Here is an 18,659-nt window from a genome sequence, read left to right as displayed (position 1 = left end):
GCTGCTGGGAGAGGAATTAAAAAAAAAAAAAGAAGAAAAACCCCCACAGCTTCACAAAATGGTTGTCTGTTAGTGTTTAAATGCCATGCTCAGGCCTCATCCAGATTAAAGACATGTAACAACTGACAAGAGAAGCATGTCAGAACTACAATATTATTAAAAGCTCAGTATTTATCACATGTCCCTGCAATGCAGCACTGGGTGCCTCTTTAAGAACGAATAATCTTCAAGGACCTGAAAACATCTTCCCAGTCCTCCACATTCTCCCTTCAACCCCGCAAGGTACCAACAGGAGCTACCCATATGTACTCTGTACTTAAATGCACTGCATTTTGGGTCTACCTGTGCTAGACAGTGGAAGCACTGGGTAGAATACTTTGTCACAGCAGAGTTGTAGAAGTTGAGACAAGTGTAGGGGTTTGCTGTGGAGAAGGCTCAGTGGCTGAGCACAGAACAGGTGGCAGTAGCTCCTGCTCAACACCACTCGCCTGCATGAGAGGTTGGTATTAGTGGATGTGGTGTCAGAAAGTGTGCTTGATAATATGCTGTATTATCTATAAATGCAGAAGAAAAATCTCACAGGCACGTCTTGCTCAAAGGTAAGACTGTTATAGGTTTTCCCATTTTCAAAAGGTTCCAGTGTTACTGGGTACCCTGATGAGAAAGGACCACAAGACCTTCATTACATAATTCATTAGCACAAGATCTATCTCCTACATTATCATGGCTAGACAACAAATACAGCTTTTATACAGGCTTTTTACATCGTTACCACCACTTAACAGAAAGAGATGAGAAAGTAATTTTCAGCAAGCAGGTCAGTGGAAGAAAGAGAACATTGGTCTCTGAGTCAGTTCAGAAATGCCATCTGTGTGCCACTTGTTTGCCATAAAACTTTCACATCGTTTACTCGTTTCTTGTACTAATCCTGTTGGCACTCTGGCAGTCTGATCATTCCCGTAACTCCTTTTACCATTATACTATGTACAAGTAAAAATTTAACCAAAAATCTTGAAAGTTCTATTACATAAGGATGCAGTCGCTAAGTAAATGAAATACAACTGTATTCCCCATTCTACACAGTTCTTCAGAACTTTTTGTAGTCTCCTTTCACAGCCCATTAGAAATGATCCAGAGAACAGAGGTAAAAGAAAAATTATTAGAGAGAAAGTTGTAATTGTCCTATTCATGGAGTCTGAAACTACTGAATTGTACATACAGAACAGAATGCAAGACTGAGGCACTTTTTTTTTTTTAATAATAGTAAATTTGATACATATCTACTTGTTAGTTCTAGCTCTGTGTACTTTAAATAGGCCTGTAGCTGACAGGCTGTTAATTATAATACACCAACATTTCTTGCCCAAAGTTAATACAAAATGTTTTAGTAAAAAGTCCATGTTTCCTTAAAATTCCCATGCTTTTACAAGCCACATCTATTCCCTTACATATTTTGAGGCTAGGTTGAAAATTCAAAAAATATTTAAGTGAACAATTAAGTTTTCAAACAGAAGTAACAAATACAAACTCCTAGCACCACTAAATCACAAATCAAGTTCATGATAATACTCAAACCTTCTTATTTACAGTGGTGGAACAGCAAGCTGGGAGCACCAACACAAACTCCAATGTTTCTATTACAGGCATAACAAATTATTATACAACAAAACATTATGCAACCTATGAGTGTTCAGCAATCCTTGTTTAAAAGCAAACTGTAAACTGAAGATACTAAGAAAATTCTAAGAATATTTTTAAAACTTTGAAGTACAGACTGAGCTCTGACCAATCATATAGCACCCCCTGGCAGACATTTTTTATAGTCAACTGAAAGAACCAGAAAGAACTTTCTGCATTTTATCTTTCTATTCCATATTAAAAGAGAACGCAACTATTGGAGAGAAGCGAATTAAAAAGGAATATACTAGCAAATTAGTTAACCCACAGGAATTAAAATGATCCAGTGAATAATTCTGTTGAGCAGTTGCTAAAATAAATGGCACAAATAAAAACAGACAGATGAAAATAAATTTCATTTTAACAAAGCTATTTTAAATGACAAATTAACACCACTTATGCTTGTGTTGGGAGCAAAGACTACTAGTGCTACTTCCGACATTGCCATACTTTGACAGAGACAGCAACATGAACGAGAAAAAAAACCACGCACTTAGCATCAAAAGCATATAAACCGCCCCCCCCCGCATCTTTCTCAGAGCACTACTATATAGATCTGTTCTTCATGACAAGAACTCAGGGTAAACTCTTGCTAGACATACCATTTCGTACTACTTCCTGGAAGAAATCTTTTTTCCATCAAGCAGCTTTTCCTGCTCCCTGGAAGATTTTCATTCAAATCATCCTCTGGGTACTTCAGCCCAACTTTTTTCCTGGCTAACTTATAGCCATTCTATTGGCTGCACTTAGCCGTTCAGATTTCAGAACTGCAAGTGAACCTACAATATTATGTTCAATTCCAGGGAGGATTTATGTCATGTCTGGCCTTAACCCCACCAGCACGTTTTTGTTTGGTTGGTTGGTTTTTTGTTTTGTTTGTTGTTGTTTTTTTATTGCCAATGAAACACATGCACTTATCAGAGCTCATTTACTTTGAATATTATGGAACAGAGGTAGTAATTTTTGCTGTTAAAAGACAAGCATCTCCTGAGAGATATCCCTCAGTCTCCTAAAATCAGATATGTATTCAGATTAACCAAGCTTCCTAATCAAATCCCCAAAACCTTTGAGTGTCTCTTCAGATCTCTTTCATTCTCACCCTAAAAACAAAGCAACAAAACATGGTCTAAGCCACTGCCCTGAACCACTGACCGAACCTTGTAGCACAGTTCCAGCAATATGGCCAATGTTTTTCTTAATGCAATAATAGTGGAGGACAGAGCTGGGGGTGAGGCGAGGTTTGGAGGAGAGAGGCAGGCTAGGTAGGCAACACTGGTGGGACAGGTAGACATACGGTGTCACTAGAAAGAAGACAATCTGCATGACACTTACCTAGAAAGGGCTCTCCCTCATTAAAGCAGCCAAATAGCCATAAGATAAAAGGAAATATCCTTGCATTCACAAAATTGGTTACAAAATAGAAAACAAAGGAGGAGTAAATAAATATCTTGCTACAAGTGGAATGCCAAATCAACCTACAGTAGCACCTACTCTGTTCAACAACATGATGTAATTTTACTGATGACACTAAGTTATTCAAGGTAATAAGAGAACCTGAGTGAATAAGGATTCTGAGTACTGACCTGACAATAAACCAGCAGATTTTATTCAGCAAGTCTCAAAATAATGAAAAAGGGGTAGTTCTTCACACAACCCATAGTTAAGTGGTGAAGCTAGAAATTAATATGGGCTCAAGAGGAAACAGCAATTTCATGGCAGAAAATGCCACTGATTACCTCCATGTATGCAGGAACCAGTCATGACTCAGGAATGTAGAGTCTGGGATAGCAAATGGGGTAGGGAAAGGGAAGTATGTATTTGCTCTGTTCTTATATTCTTCCTTAAGCATCATTTGTGGCTACTCTTGGATTCCAGTTATCAAGCTATGAGAATCCACTGCAGCTGCTTTTGTTCTTACATAATATAACTTACTGAAGTACTTACGGTCACTTCCACATTGATAGAGTTAGAGGTACAAGCTTGCTGCATTAGTAGTTACCTTCCTTCTCTTCCCCTTTGAAGACTTAACATTGTAAGCAATTGTAAGATGCTGTCTTAAACCGTGTTATCTTTGTCAAATCAACTACTTTGCATCTACTATAGGCTGAACTGAAAAAATTCAGATGAAAGTGGTTCAGTTACTAGTGCAGGCACAGATACTCGCAGTTGAAGCTGTACCTCAAATTTACATTGCCTATTTAGAGTAAAGTATACTTTTAACATTTATATAAGAGGTTGCATGATACAGTAAATTAGCATTTCTGAACTGTAATCACACTCTTAATACTCTGATCACACTTTCAAAGCAGTCTCTCTAGCACAGGATAACAAAGCTGTAGCATAAGCTAGTATTCGCTCTTGTATTGGCAGGAATTAAGCTCTAGTATAGGCAGGAATTAATAAATTCAGCTTTCTTGCAGACTGTAGGCAATACAGGCAGATCACATTTCACTTTTTTTTTTTTCCTTAAAAACACCCACTCACTACACTGGAAAGCCACCAGATTTCTACAAATGGTAGAAATCCCATTTCCTCCCACACTTGGCAAACCAAAGACAACAAAGCAGGTGAGCCTTGACATAACCTTGATGTAGTTCAACAAGTAACATGGTTTAAAACATCATTTCAGTTTCGTGCTCAGATACTTTGATAGTTCTGAGAGAATTATGGAGTGTGACCACAAAGCTGATCGTGCAACTTTCTTTGTAACTGATCAGACGGAGAGCTCCATCCATGCAAAACCAACCACACAATCCCACAGCCTTACAGCATGTATAACATTACTCTTGCCATCTCAGGTCTGGGAAAAATGAGACAGAATAATGTGACTTCAAGAATATGTTCCATGTGCAGCACAGAGAAGCCAAAACATATGCACCTAGTTCTCCCTGCTAATACTTATTGCAAGTACATGTCTAAGGTTCGGGATAGGCGGCTGGGGGGGTATAATTAAGTTACTAAACGTATTTTCCTGATGTTTGGCAATTGCTTCATTCCTCATTTTACAAAGCTATTCAACAGTCATGTAATTTCAAGTTAATTTACCCCCAATTCTCCATGCAAGCTCTACCATAGAAATTGTAGCAAGCATAATGAAAAACTCTTCCATTTTTTGAAGTTTGTTACATTATTTTGTGCAATAGCTCGCTTCAAATGAGATCCTTTGTGGTTGCTTGGAAAAAACGTTCTCTTTAATTGTAATTTCTGAAGCACCTCTAACTTTCTTTCCCCTAGTAACACTGGAAAAAACAACTTTGGCTTTCTTACGTGTTACCTGTGAGACACCTTCCAGTTTCTTTTCAGCTATAAGAATCCCATGTTGTCACACATGGTGTTAATGGTTACCTTCCAGCCTCACTGACCAGAAATCTATGCATTAAAAGGCTAGCTTTGCTATGGACTGGTATGGAAATCAACATAATATCATTTTCTAAAACTGAGTTTTCAGGGTTTTGTTTCTTCTTTATTGCTGTTGTGGTTTTGTTTTGTTTTAAAGAAAAATCAGATATACCACCATTAATAATTATTCTGCAAAATTAAGTTTACTAAAATATTAGGAAAAATTACAACCTTTAAGTTGCTCAGGTAAACCAAACTAGCAGTGGTCATCCTTATTTTTAAGCCATAACGTGTAGATTTGCTCTGACCAGGGTACACTTTTGCTAGTAAGATATCATCTGGCAATTAACGTTACGATCTAATCATCTCTGTCACAACAAAAACACACTGGTACTAGAAACAACAGAAACTTTTGTGCATGCTAACAGAATTAGTCAAGAAACCTTCCTTCTGGAGTATATCCCACACATAAGTAGCAACCACTTTCTAAAAAACCAACCCACCCACACCCAAAACAAAAACCAAAACCAACAAAACAAAACAACCACAAAACAAAAACCAGCACAAAAAACCCCAAACTTTTACGTGTTTTTTTTCTAGAGTCACAGAAACAAAGGTGCTCTGCTTAACTGAGCCCAAAACTTGTTCTGGAATGCTGTTTTGGACAGCAGATGGATAGGGCAAAAGTTTCAGTCATGTGGAACTAGAAATCAAAACTTTCTGTTCAAAATGAAACGTATCATGAGTATGTGTGAAAATTGGCATGATCAAGAAAATGCTGCCACTGTTTCAGAGGTTACATTTAAGCACTGAGTATCAGCAACTTTGAACTGCAATTTCTGGATGTTTATCTACATTTAGATCTAGACCCAATAAAAGCCTTAACGGGAGCCCTGGGTTTCTATCTCTGGTTTAGGGACTACTCGTATATTTTATGCAGTAATATCGTTTACTGTAAAACAAAGAAACATTCTGTATGTTCTGTGTTCTCCTTCTTCTTCGGGTAATCATCTCTGATTTCTTTCCTGCACAACTCAACAGGAAGTGTAGGACATGCTCTCACCAATAACAAACTACAGACTAGTAATAACAGCACTTTCCAAAAGGGAGAGGGGGACTGAAGAAGAGAAGGAAGGGGAACCACATCCTCCTTTCCATGGGTGAGTGAACTAATTTTTAGCCTAGTTTATAGATGGTGTATCAATACAACATAATAACCTCTTTTATTTCAAGAAAAAAAGGTTTTGTAAGAGACCCAACTACTGCTAGTATACAGTATAATCCAAGTCCGTTTCTGGGTCGGGTTATTCCACTATATCAGATTAAGCAAAGCCTACCTAGCTAAAAAAAAAAAAAAAAAAGCAAATGAATTTGACAGCCTGTTTAAACCAGAGCAGTTCTGGACAAAGACTCAGAGATGGGTATAACTGCAGAATATGAGAGTCAAACTGGCACCTGCTGCATGGCTAGTTGGTGCTTTTGGGATTCAAGATGGACCACAACTGGAGACTTGCAGGACTGAGCTGTTAAAAAGCCTACATTTTGGTAAAGAAGTCTTTCACTGGATTTAATCCTAGAATAAGAAATTCACTTGAATTAGATGTTGCTAAAATGCAGCTGAAGTAATAGTTTATAATTTTTTCTATTCAGATACTTAATAGAAAATTAGTATACTTAAACCACCCTTATATACCATAATACCATAAGCTAGTTGAATGTTAAGAACAGTGAAGTAATGTACACCTCAAAGTATGAGGCGCTGTTTAAAATTACTCTGTCCTGTTCTTCCTACTGACACCACCAGTTTACTCACTTGTAGCCATGATACCTGGAGGACATGCTGGTATCCCGTGATCAACTGCCCATCTGTAAGCTCCTTCACCAACTAAAAAGCTAGGAGACACAGAAGAGGGAGTTTAAACAAAACCATATAACAAATCCCCCTTTTCTTGCAATTATTTTTTTCTATTTGGTTTGGTCATTTTAAAATTGTAAGCTGTCTACACTTCATAGAAATGTCAGCTACAATTACATTTGGCAACCTTATGTAGTTTCATTAAAAGACTACGCAGCTCTGACATTAAGTTCAGTATTGGATAAAAACAAGTGCTATTATATTTGAAATTAATTATCCAATAGCACCAGCTTTTAGTTGCAGCTAAAAGAGGAGAAAGCCATGTAGAGTCTTGCTCTCTGTAACAACTTAGTAAGATCCTGAAGACCAACATGGGATGAATGACGTGAGAATGGTAAGCTATTTCCAGTAAAGTCAGCCAATGCCACAGGAATATCAAGAAGTATTTCAAGAAGTACAACACAAGCTAAAAATAAGCCTTACTTAGAAGGATGATGATCTATCTCATGGAGTTTCATCAAGCATTTACAAATGAGACTAGTTTACTGAATTCTTAATATACTTGTAAAAAAACCCCAACAATCTGAGAAGTTGTTTTCTAGTTGGTACTGAACACTTTACAGTAGTGAAACAGTACACACTGCTGTGACAATGAATGACAGCAAAAATTATACATGGACATGTGACTTTCAGGGATAGAAAAAAAAACCAAGCCACAATTATCTATAGTGTTTCCCCTTAAAGAAATTAATATGATTCCCTGAAAAGGGGAATGTAGTAGCTGGAAATCATACATTTCAGAAAGCTGCTGTGCAACAGTACCGACAACAGCAGCACAATAAAGGGCAACTATTTCCAATCTTAACTTCATATCCCACTTTCAAAATAAGAATGACACAACTGCCTAATGGACACAAGAAGTAAAGACTGAGGATTTACAGCAATTTCAAAAAGTGTTACCAAATTTAATTAATACCAAATTTATGAATATAAGGCTAAAAAAGTTATTTCAGCTACAAAGTAGTCCCTGAGGCCACATAGTACTATAATTTCTGAGAACGTTACTGATATAGCAAATTTGTTGTCATTAATGCTGTTGGATGTTTTGACAGTGCTGTATCTGACACCTGCAATTTTCAGTATGTATTTTGAGGTGGTTTTGTATTTTGAGATGGTACTTTCTATCTTCTCTATGACTTAACTAATACAAGAGGTGTGTCTATTCTTTCTTTACAGAATTCTCAAAAAAAAAGTTTATCTAGATGAGAATTTGAATGTTAAATACATATCTCTTACCATCATTAGTGCAGCTCCAGATAAATATCGTTCATGTTGCAAGATACTGTAGAATAAGTTACTGGGTACTTTGGGAAAAGTCAAGCATTTCCTATTAGGTAAGCTAGTGCTCAAGAAACAACCTGTCACTTTTATTAACATAAGAGAGAAATGCAAACTGTAGCCAAACCTAATTAAGTAGTATTCTCCATTGACTAAAAGAAGGTTTTGGTCTTTAAAAGAAAAGTTTTCTATCAACAATACATTCTCAGGAAATGAATAAGCACTTCCTGTTCAATAAAACAATTTACACAGAGAGGAAGAGTAGGTGGAGAAAGTCTCAAGCTCAAATATTACGAGTTTTACATATGGTAACTTGAACAGCACAGATCAGTCAGAAACACTGCACTTACAAGCAATCTCACAATTGCCTTTTTAATACTTAAAAACACAGAAACAGTCACTAGGGTTTATGAAGACTGCAAAAAAAGCACCCAAGAACGTCTCTAAACTTAAGTGATGTGACTTTTACTTTGCTCACACTTGCATCCCTAATTCCCAGATTCCTCTCCCTCCTATAAAATGGGCACAAAGTATTTTGCAGTTCTGGTCCCAAAGAATAGTTAGATTAGTTGAAGCAGACATTTAATTGAGGCCCCATAAAACCAGAGAGATCATCCACCTTTTTTGAACTTTTCAGTTCGGATTTCTTGAAAGGACAGTGTAATCACAGAAAAGTTAAAATAAACACTATAAAAAAAAGACAGTGTAATCATAGAAAAGTTAAAACGAACAGTATAAAAAAAAATAATCAGGATCTCAGTGCTTTGCTGTCTGTGCTACATATACTGTATCTCCTATAAATTGATATAGAGTTAGTTGGTAAGAGACTCCTACAGGACATACGGCATGAACTCAGTTCTACAGGTAGCCAAATACATAGAATCTAAACAAGAATAAACAGTCTTTACACCATCCCCAAAAGCAAGTTCTGTGATCCTGTTGAGCACACAGCCACACACAATTGTACCAGCCACAGACGATAGGGTGGCAAGAGGGTGGGAACCAGCAGTCTGGCACTAGGGAACTGCTTTAGTTGCCATGAGAATCATCCATGTAGCCATGTAGAAAAGCTGCAGCAGGCAAGAACGAACAGGGCAATACTTAAAGCTGACATAAAACCAAAACTAACTCTAAACAGCTACCACTGATCTTGATTTGTTGGGGGAAAGGGAAAATAGGGAATAAAGCCAGTAGGCTATAGAAAGCAGCTAAAACCCCACCAAGTTTCAAAAACCTTTAGGCTAATTCAAAACACAATTTTCCAAAGGGGGAAAAAAACTTCAAAAACAAAGGATGAATGAGTTTGTGCTCTGCTACTCTCAAAGTTGGTTCTGCACTAACAAGATAAAAAGATCTTTCTTGCAAATACATCAAATGCAGAGTACTCTGTAGTTGTTACAGGCTCAGAACACGCAGAAGATGAAAACATCCTCCCAGCAAGGAGACGATGCTTGGACGTGCTTTCCAGTTCCAGGCAAACCAGACCATATTAATGGAAAGTGCCAGTAAAGGTCTCTGGAAATGGTATTTTTTAAGCAATTTTCTCAAGAACTTGGTTATCCTGGTGCTATTTGCTCCAAACAGCACCATTTAATATGGGCTGTAGGGAGACAGGCCACACCAAGCTAAGCAGAAGTGGCATAAGAAGATTAGGTTCATTAAAGATGGTCAAGGCATCCTGAATGTAATAAACTTATTCTGTAACATTTATTATAAAATGCAGCCATCACTCTGAAATCACTGTTACAAAGCATAAATTGTTCTGAAGAAATATAGAACAGAGATAAAAGGTGGTACAAGTCTTCACTCTAGGCACTTTCTTGACTACACACCGCCCTACAAGTTACACAATGTACATATCCTGCATACAGTACTGTAAAACTGTGAAGCAATTACAAATCCCTGTATACCCAAAGAGGGTGGGGAATGGGGGGGGGGACCCTAAGAAGTTTTAAGTAACCCATTTTTCCCGTATGGGTTACTATTAATACTGGAAAAGGGATACAGACATGAACTCAGGTATCAGTAGTACTGATGAGTTCTAAGAAAAGAGACATTTAGGTGTATTTGTACCATCCTGCAATTCTTACATATCTATACTTAACAGTAAACAGATGTAAATAAGCCTTTTCCCTTAGGAAGGTCAAGGTTTCAGCATAATAAATAGAAAATCTTCAAACTTATTACTACAAAACATCTAATCCATTACTCTGTGACCAAAGACCACTTCCAAAGATCCAGCCAATACGTAATTGTGCAATCATAATAGTGCTTTCTTTTGTAAAGTTACACAATGAACAGGAATATCCTATATGATAATATGTAACATTTACAAGTTCAGTATTTTCTGTTCCTCCATACATAGGCAGAGAAAATCCTGACAACATCAAGCTGAATAAAATATGACAGTAAAATGAAAGGATCTTAGAAGTTTCAACAAATACACTCATGCATTCAGCGATTCTTTACTTTAAACTTTTTAAATTTTAATTTGGATAGTGGGATTCTGCGTTTTAAACAAGACAGCAAGACATTGATCCAGAATGACACAGTCTACAGAGCAATTTACAGCAAATTGGATACATCAGTTAGGACACTTGATCACTCCTTCCCAATAAGCTTATAATCTCAGAAAAAAATTAATTCACATTCATTAGAATTTCTTCTACTGAAAATCAGAAATGTACTGCTTTGAATTGGTTATGAACTGTCACTATAAAAATGGGCACTGAACAGGGGTAAACAGGCCAAACTAACTGCCTCCATGTGTTCTTTCATAAACAAGAATCTCCATATTGCCACTTTTACTAATCTCACAGTTCCTGAATTTTTCTTGTGTGGTCACCTCCCAAGCATTCTGGCCAGAAAACATTAAGCTATCTTACATCATGCTACAGAAACAGTCTCTACCACTAGGTTCTTTAACAAGACAGGTTCTTAGGCTAAGCGGTATCCAGAAGATTCCCCAATACACTACTTGCCCATGAGACACAAGATGAACCTTGCATATCTTCACAAATAAAAATCAGTTACTAAAAGCCTGACAATTGGTAGGAATGCCAAAATACAGCTGCTCTCTTGTCATGACTATATATATATTCCCAGCTTGTGCACAAATATATTTCAGTCCCAAAACAACAACATGTCATGCCAAACCCTGCCAGAATGGCAGGGCATGAAATTGTCAAGAGTCATCACCTACAATGAACATAAGCTCTATCATTCTGAACTTGGGATACCCTGTATGTACAGGACTATCTACCAAAGCAAGTCTGAAGCACAATCCATCACAGCCCACTAGTATAGATTGTTCCCAGGATAACTAATTTGCTCTAATAAAATATACATTCAAAATTCAGAATGGGAAAAAGGAAATGAAAATACATATTAGGTAACTCAGGTCCACAATATTTGCACAATAAACTGTATGTGTTAGCTCCAAAAACAGTTCACCTCACACCTCAAGAGTTTGAGCTCCCTTGTCTTTAAAAGCATCTGTTAGCCAAGACCTTGCAGAGGGTTTGAAAGATTTAGTCTTGTCCTTCAAGGGCAAGAGGATATAGTTTCTTTTCCATTCGGTTATTTTTAAAATAGCAGCATAAACTGGATCATGATTGTCCTGGTTTCAGCTGGGATAGAGTTAACTGTCTTCCTAGTAGCTGGTACGGTGCTATGTTTTGAGTTCAGTATGCGAAGAATGTTGATAACACTGATGTTTTCAGTTGTTGCTCAGTAGTGTTTAGACTAAAGTCAAGGATTTTTCAGCTTCTCATGCCCAGCCAGCGAGAAAGCTGGAGGGGCACAAGAAGTTGGCAGAGGACAGAGCCAGGGCAACTGACCCAAAGCGGCCAACAGGGTATTCCATACCATGGGACGTCCCATCTAGTATAGGAACTGGGAAGCGGGGGGGGGGGACGGACTAGCTGGGTGTCGGTCGGCGGGTGGTGAGCAATTGCCCTGCACATCATTTGTACATTCCAATCCTTTCATTACTACTGTTGTCATTTTATTAGTGTTACCATTATCATTATTAGTTTCTTCTTTTCTGTTCTATTAAACCGTTCTTATCTCAACCCATGAGTTTTGCTTCTTTTCCCGATTTTCTCCCCCATCCCACTGCGGGGAAGGGGCTGTGAGTGAGCAGCTGCGTGGTGTTTAGTTGCTGGCTGGGGTTAAACCAAAACAATGATGTTACAGCAAACATGCTAAAATGCCCAAGTGCTCTTCCTTACAACAATTTGAGATAACATACAACAATTTGAGAAAACACTGAGATGATACAGACAAAACTAAATCACAAGTGCTTGCTCCTGTAGCTGACCAGCACTAGTTCTAGAACACCAGAAAACCCCACCTCATTTGACACTCTCTTTAATGTAACTCAGCTAAGCTCCACTTTCTCTTGACATCTGAAGAAATGAGCTACTAACAGCAACTGAAATTCAAGTTCTTATTCCTTAGTAAACATCTCCTCTAAAAAAAAAAAAAAAAAAAAAAAAAAAAGAAGTTATCTAACTACAGTTACTCTTTTCTTTCTTCATTAAAGAGTTTTAAATGCAAAATCTGCTTGTTGGTGGCTTGGTTTCAGGGCAGCTTTTTTTTTAATCTATGAACTTCCTTTGCAGCATGACTGAAATAGTGCTTTTCCTCACTGTTTAAATTGGAATATATACCATCCAGCTACAGACTATTTGGCTAATTCTACAGAATAAGAATAACATGCTAAGGAAAGTAAAATTTTTGAATCTAAATATACGTATTTTAAACTACATAAATTCTGGTTTAATACATCTGCAAATACTGTAGTCCATCAGTTAGCAAACTTCTGCAACAGGTATGGTAACTGAGGATAGCATTCAATTAATATGAATGAATCGTTCAAGTTCTCTACTTGTCAATTTAAGCTGCTAATGAAAAGTAGACAGTTTTAAGAGCAATCAATTCTGACACATTTCTTGGATTCTTTCCAAAATGATGCAATAATATTTAAAGTTGTTATGCATTTAAGAGTCACCTCTTCCATCTAAGTATTATACCCATCTCAATAAAGGAGCGCATGTTTTCATTGTTGTTTTAAATACTATTAAATCTATCTTTAAAATAACTTCCCATTTTGGCTAAGATAATAGGAAGTTACTAAACACTGCACATTTCCACACTATACCTGCAATATAAGGCCACAAAGACAGGCAGTAAAGTAGGATTCTTTTATATACTTGTTAAAAACTATGTTGCTTTTTTTAAAGGTAGACAGAGGCAAAGGCAGTAGAATTTAATATTAATCTTGATGTATTTAGGCATTTTTAAAAATGCTACAGTAACAAATGTAAGAATTCAGTATGACATAAGAATTCAGGATGACATATGAAATAGTCACACAGACAGAAATTATCACAAAATGATGTTGCCATCTATTCACAATACTTCATTCTACCCACAGCTTCATCAAGTGCACAAGATGTTTGGAGGTCAGAGAACAAAACTTATCTTCTTTTTAAAGGCACACTATCACTGGTTATGTAAAACAGCACCAGCCTTCTTGGGATAAGATATAACCTTCAAATACTGCATGCAGTAGAGATGAAAGACCAAAGTAAAGTCAAGCAGAACAAAGCAATTACCAAGGTGGAATTCTGCCAGCAGAGAGTTTTCCCTTCTGCCCTTCACACAACAATCTATTTGCAACTGAAACTGGATTCTTGATTCCTGAAAAGAAAAATTATAAAAAATGGGAATAAAACATTAAAATATTTTTCCACGTAGCATTGTAGTGTTCATTTTGGCAGTGGAAGTCAGCTTCCTTTAAGTTCCAAGGCTTTGCCAAGTCATTAAGAGACACCTTATGTTACATTTCAATTTACTAACAACTTTATCAGTTTTTCCTTCACATGTCCTATTAGTAGTGACAAAGCCTTCTAATCAACACCCCTCCCACCTTTTTAGTTTTTAAAAAAAAAAAAAAAAATTGAAATATTAGGAGTGACCTCCTACTGCACAAATCTGAAATAAATCTATGGTATTCTACAGGCCAAAGATGTTTTATGAGCATTAATTTTTCAAGACGGAAAGAGCTTTCATTTGGATCTATCTGCCCAGAACAGGGATTATAGGATTCAGGCTTAGCGTCCTCTCATTCCCTCATTTCCTCCTTCCCCATGGTTGGAAGGACACATTTTGTAACAAACATGCCTTGAAACACTTAATTCAACTATTTATTTTAGATTTACATCTACATGAGGAAGTTATTACCACAGTTTAGAACTATTCTAGGATAAGAACAAAGCTTGAAATGTTGTCATAAAAGCTATTCTATAGTAACAGTTAAGGCTGTTCAATGAATTTATGACAAAACCTCAACAATCCCTATTTGGGACTGTATACCTGTACTTGTTTTGTACTGAAAGCTGAAACTAGACAAAAAAAATAGAAGCATATTAGCTCTCAGATTAAGTAAGTCCCATATGCAAATGTATCTAACCTTATAACAGTAACATACAAAATAAATCCAAGTGTAACTGATCATGTGAGAGAAATTATAATGAAAAATCTACAGTAAACAGAAATTTTATGTCCCAAGCAAACAGCTTGACAGATGAGCAGCTGCACCCATTCTCAAGAACACATGAGGGGCTTTAGTTTGGAGGCTAGCACCCTGCATAGCCTTCTGATACTATAAAAGAAACTTTGGTCCCCTAGGATCCTAATTTGACCAACTTAACTAAGAGACCAAAATATCATTTGTCCTTATGATTGAATTATGTACCAGTAAGTTCTTCGAGGAGACCCAGAACAAAAACAAATATAAAGCTTAATTTAAATGCTTGTAATCTTTTTTTTAATAATTGTAGAAAGATAACTTTATAATAAAATGCTAATTCATCTGGGCAAACTCACTCCCATTGTGAATACTGTATAGTTTCATACAATTGTTCTGCATCAGAGGATTATCAATGAACTAGTAAGACAATATGTTACACAAAGCAAATTAACACAAAACAGTATTTCAGGAAGCAGCAATGCCTCCCCCTTTTTTAAAAGGGGGCAGAATTCATTTAAACGGGGCAGTATTTACAATGTTTCCCCCCCTCAAAAAAATTAATAAAAAGGAACAAAATTGATCTTTGCACTTAAATCAGTAGTTAGCTTTATAATACGTAGTTAACATACCACTCAGTGCTCCAACTGCTCCAAAATTTAATGACTTTCCATCCATTATACTGGCATCACATTCTATCTCACCCAAAAGGTTTAGGTTAGATCCCAATCCTGCATTTGTAAAAGGAGAATCCTAAAAATAAGAACAAAACACTATAAGGCCACATCCGTAACAGACTAAATCAAAACCTCTGTATAACTGATCTCACGACACTGATCTTGGTGCAGAGCACTTTGTAATTGTAGTAGTTTAATCTTCCACAACAAAAACAACAGCAATTTGAACAGGGCGTCTCAAATTACTATAATGGATACCTTACACCCTCCATAGGGTGTGATATATCTCAGTGTAATGATATGCCAATATAAAAAACAATCACCCAATTTAACATTATCATTTATATGCAAGCAAAAGCCTTACAACACAAGTGAAAATCTCTTCCTCCCTCCCCCAAAATACACACCTCATTTGGTCCCTGACCCGTCAAGTAACATTTAAGTAACATCTAATAATCACCGCACAGACCACAGCCTACCTTTGAAATTCTTTAAGTATGACACAGCAGCAAAACTGAACTGTACCTTTCCTTAACATTCTAAGCCTATGATTGCAGCTTTGCATGCAGAAATAAAGAATCGGCATCAGTAACAATTCACTTTGTAAAATTTCTATTTGATCATTAGCATAAGGACAGTCATTACTGCGGGCTGGAAGTTCCTTGAATAAAAAACAAGATGTATTTCATAGAAAGCATGGAACAACATTTAATAAACTAATTAAAAACCTAACTCCTCTTTTATTAGCACCTTCTGTAGCTTTTTGCAAACTCAAGGTTCTCAAACAAGTTTTGCACGCTAAAATTAAAAACACCCATTTTTGCCCCCCCATTTTATCAGAATATCCCCATGACTAAAAACACAAAATGTCAAAGTAGCACAGGTCAGGAGTCTCACTGCCAGCTCAGTATAATCCCCTCTTTCTAGATGCAAGCACAAAACGAGTACAGGACAAAGAAAGATTAGCAGCCCAGAACAGCCAAACAGTAAAATTTCAGAGATGCTGTATGCTTTCAGAGTTTCATATCTGTTTTTATTAGAACAGCATAACAACCTGATGCAACAAAGAAAAATGGTTGTCTAGACCACAGGTGAACACGTCAGTGAATTAGGTAGTCATACTTTTACAGTACATGTACTAAAAGCTGAATGAGGAAACAGATCTACTGGAAACAGCTCAAAGTTCTGTCTTAAATGTTAAGTGAACTGGTTCTTTTTTGTACTTACTAATTCATAGTGAATACAAGGAAACAAAAGAGAGAGCACAAACAAATGAAAAAGAAATTTGCTGTCAGTTAGCTTTTGTTAACTCTCAAATGAGCAAGTAGTGAGTAAATTCAAAACCTGTTGTGCAAGATGTTGATTCTAATTTACAGAGGTATCTAAAGTGTTCTTAGTGTTTGAGTCACCAAAATGCTATCTTCCTACCAAGAACCATGAATACATAATACGATTAATACACAATCATGAAACAGACTGTAATGTCTCAGGGCCCATTTTATACTACTCATCTTTATTTTCTGCTTTTTCCTTCTGCATCCAACAAGCAGCACAAGATTTTATGCCTTTTTATCCCTTCCTATTTTATCACACACCACAACAAATCTTCAAATTCACTGTGATATTCATTGTGTTGTTCATTTTGGCAGCTATGCCTCAGCAAATAAGTAAATTTGAAAAGATTTTAGGATAATGAAACATCTGCATTTTAGTGCATGGGGAATAACTTCCTGGCATGGGGGGAGAGGCAGTGGAATATGATTAAAAAAAGGCTACCAAGATAATGGCCTTGAAAAGGTGGAAGACTGCAATGAAGCTGTTGGCTTAATCGACTTCATTGCTCCCCAGGCTCTACAAGTATGAAGAAAATTAAGTCAGTGAAGTTTAGAACAAAAGGAGCAGAGAAGTGATGGAAGGAATCTGAACACGAATGGTGAAAGGTATTTGGAGGACAAAGTGAAAAAAGGAATGCGTTAGGATGAAAAATGCTTACTCCTAGTGCTGTCCAAGTTCCTTGCCCATGGGTAATCAGAGTGCATAGACCTGGAGACAAATTTCTTATGTTCTGTTCCAAAAACATTTGCTCGGTGCATTATAATCAAAAGCATTAGCAAAGAGGAAGAACTTCATGCTCTACAGATTTGTCACTGCCACAAAGCAAAGACAGCTGTTATCTTAAGAGCAGATGTCATGGACAAATAAAGGGAGTAAGAAGGACCCATCAGAACACAAGTCCTAGTAACACTGTCCAGAACCCTTCTGCAGTCAAGACACAAAGCGCTCTACCATCTGATAAACATAATACAGGGTGGCACTAGTTCACTGTATTTCTAAAAATCTAGATGTGCTTGATGCTTTGGCATAGCACCTTCACTGGCACAACATCAAGGATGCACCAAGAGACAATTTATTCAGAGGATCTCAAGACAAAGGGAATGCCCCCTGTTTCTCCCTACAGAATATTTATCAGAATACTGCAAAATATTGGGTAAATAAGAACTCTACACCAACAAAATGTAGATGCCTCTTCGGTGGCATAACTCTTTCATTTTAGGACTCAGAAGGGATCTTACCAGTACAATCAGTCACAACATGAGTAACTTCTCCAGTAGAAAGAAATAAAGACCCAGTTCCAAGCACCTGTTCAAAATTTCTCTAGAGTTTTACTTAGCTTTACAATCAGACTGCATTCAATTAAGAAGATGGCCTCAAAATTGCCAAGAAGAAGACGGTCTACTCTAACTTCACAGATATGAAAGGTGATCTGATAACAGCTTTAGACAGTGCAGGAACTGGGTGTGAACACATGGAATTTTTGATACCTACCTGTCTCAGAGGAGATATAAAGCCTTTGAAACAAGGCAGGGAAAAGCCTTTATAAAAAATGGAAACACCTACTTCTATGAATAGGCATGGGCATGAAATACCCCACAAAAATACATCTATTTTTGAAAACAAGAATCTCTGCAAAGTCTGACCAAAAGATTTCAAGACTCTGATACACAAATGGAGGAATACAACTTACGAAAATTAAGGTGTGTTTTGAAATGAAAATACATAACCTTCAAGGAATGCAGAAACATTATTAAAACAGAAGCATGCATGCTTTCAAAGGGGGAAGAAAATAAACTGAGCTAACTGAAGCAGTCTCTTCATACCCTCGGACAGAAAAATGCAGTACCGCAAGAACTATGTGACTAACATAGGATGGGGAAGAACCCAATCAAAGCATGCATCC

The 18,659-nt window shown here is 36.9% G+C and overlaps 1 protein-coding gene across 1 annotated transcript in view; it reads right to left on the bottom strand.

The window, feature by feature from the left end:
* TASP1 (taspase 1) overlaps positions 1-18,659 on the bottom strand; it is an 89,846-nt gene that overhangs the window by 58,840 nt on the left and 12,347 nt on the right. The window contains 3 exon segments of the mRNA XM_069787559.1: positions 6,830-6,909; positions 13,831-13,915; positions 15,377-15,497. Coding sequence (XP_069643660.1) covers positions 6,830-6,909; positions 13,831-13,915; positions 15,377-15,497 — 286 coding nt within the window.

This window comes from Haliaeetus albicilla, chromosome 7, assembly GCF_947461875.1.
Source record: "Haliaeetus albicilla chromosome 7, bHalAlb1.1, whole genome shotgun sequence".
In the NCBI taxonomy this organism is placed as follows: Eukaryota; Metazoa; Chordata; class Aves; order Accipitriformes; family Accipitridae; genus Haliaeetus; species Haliaeetus albicilla.
The sequence above is the reverse complement of the archived record's forward strand: the minus strand, read 5'-3'. Positions and strand labels throughout refer to the sequence as shown.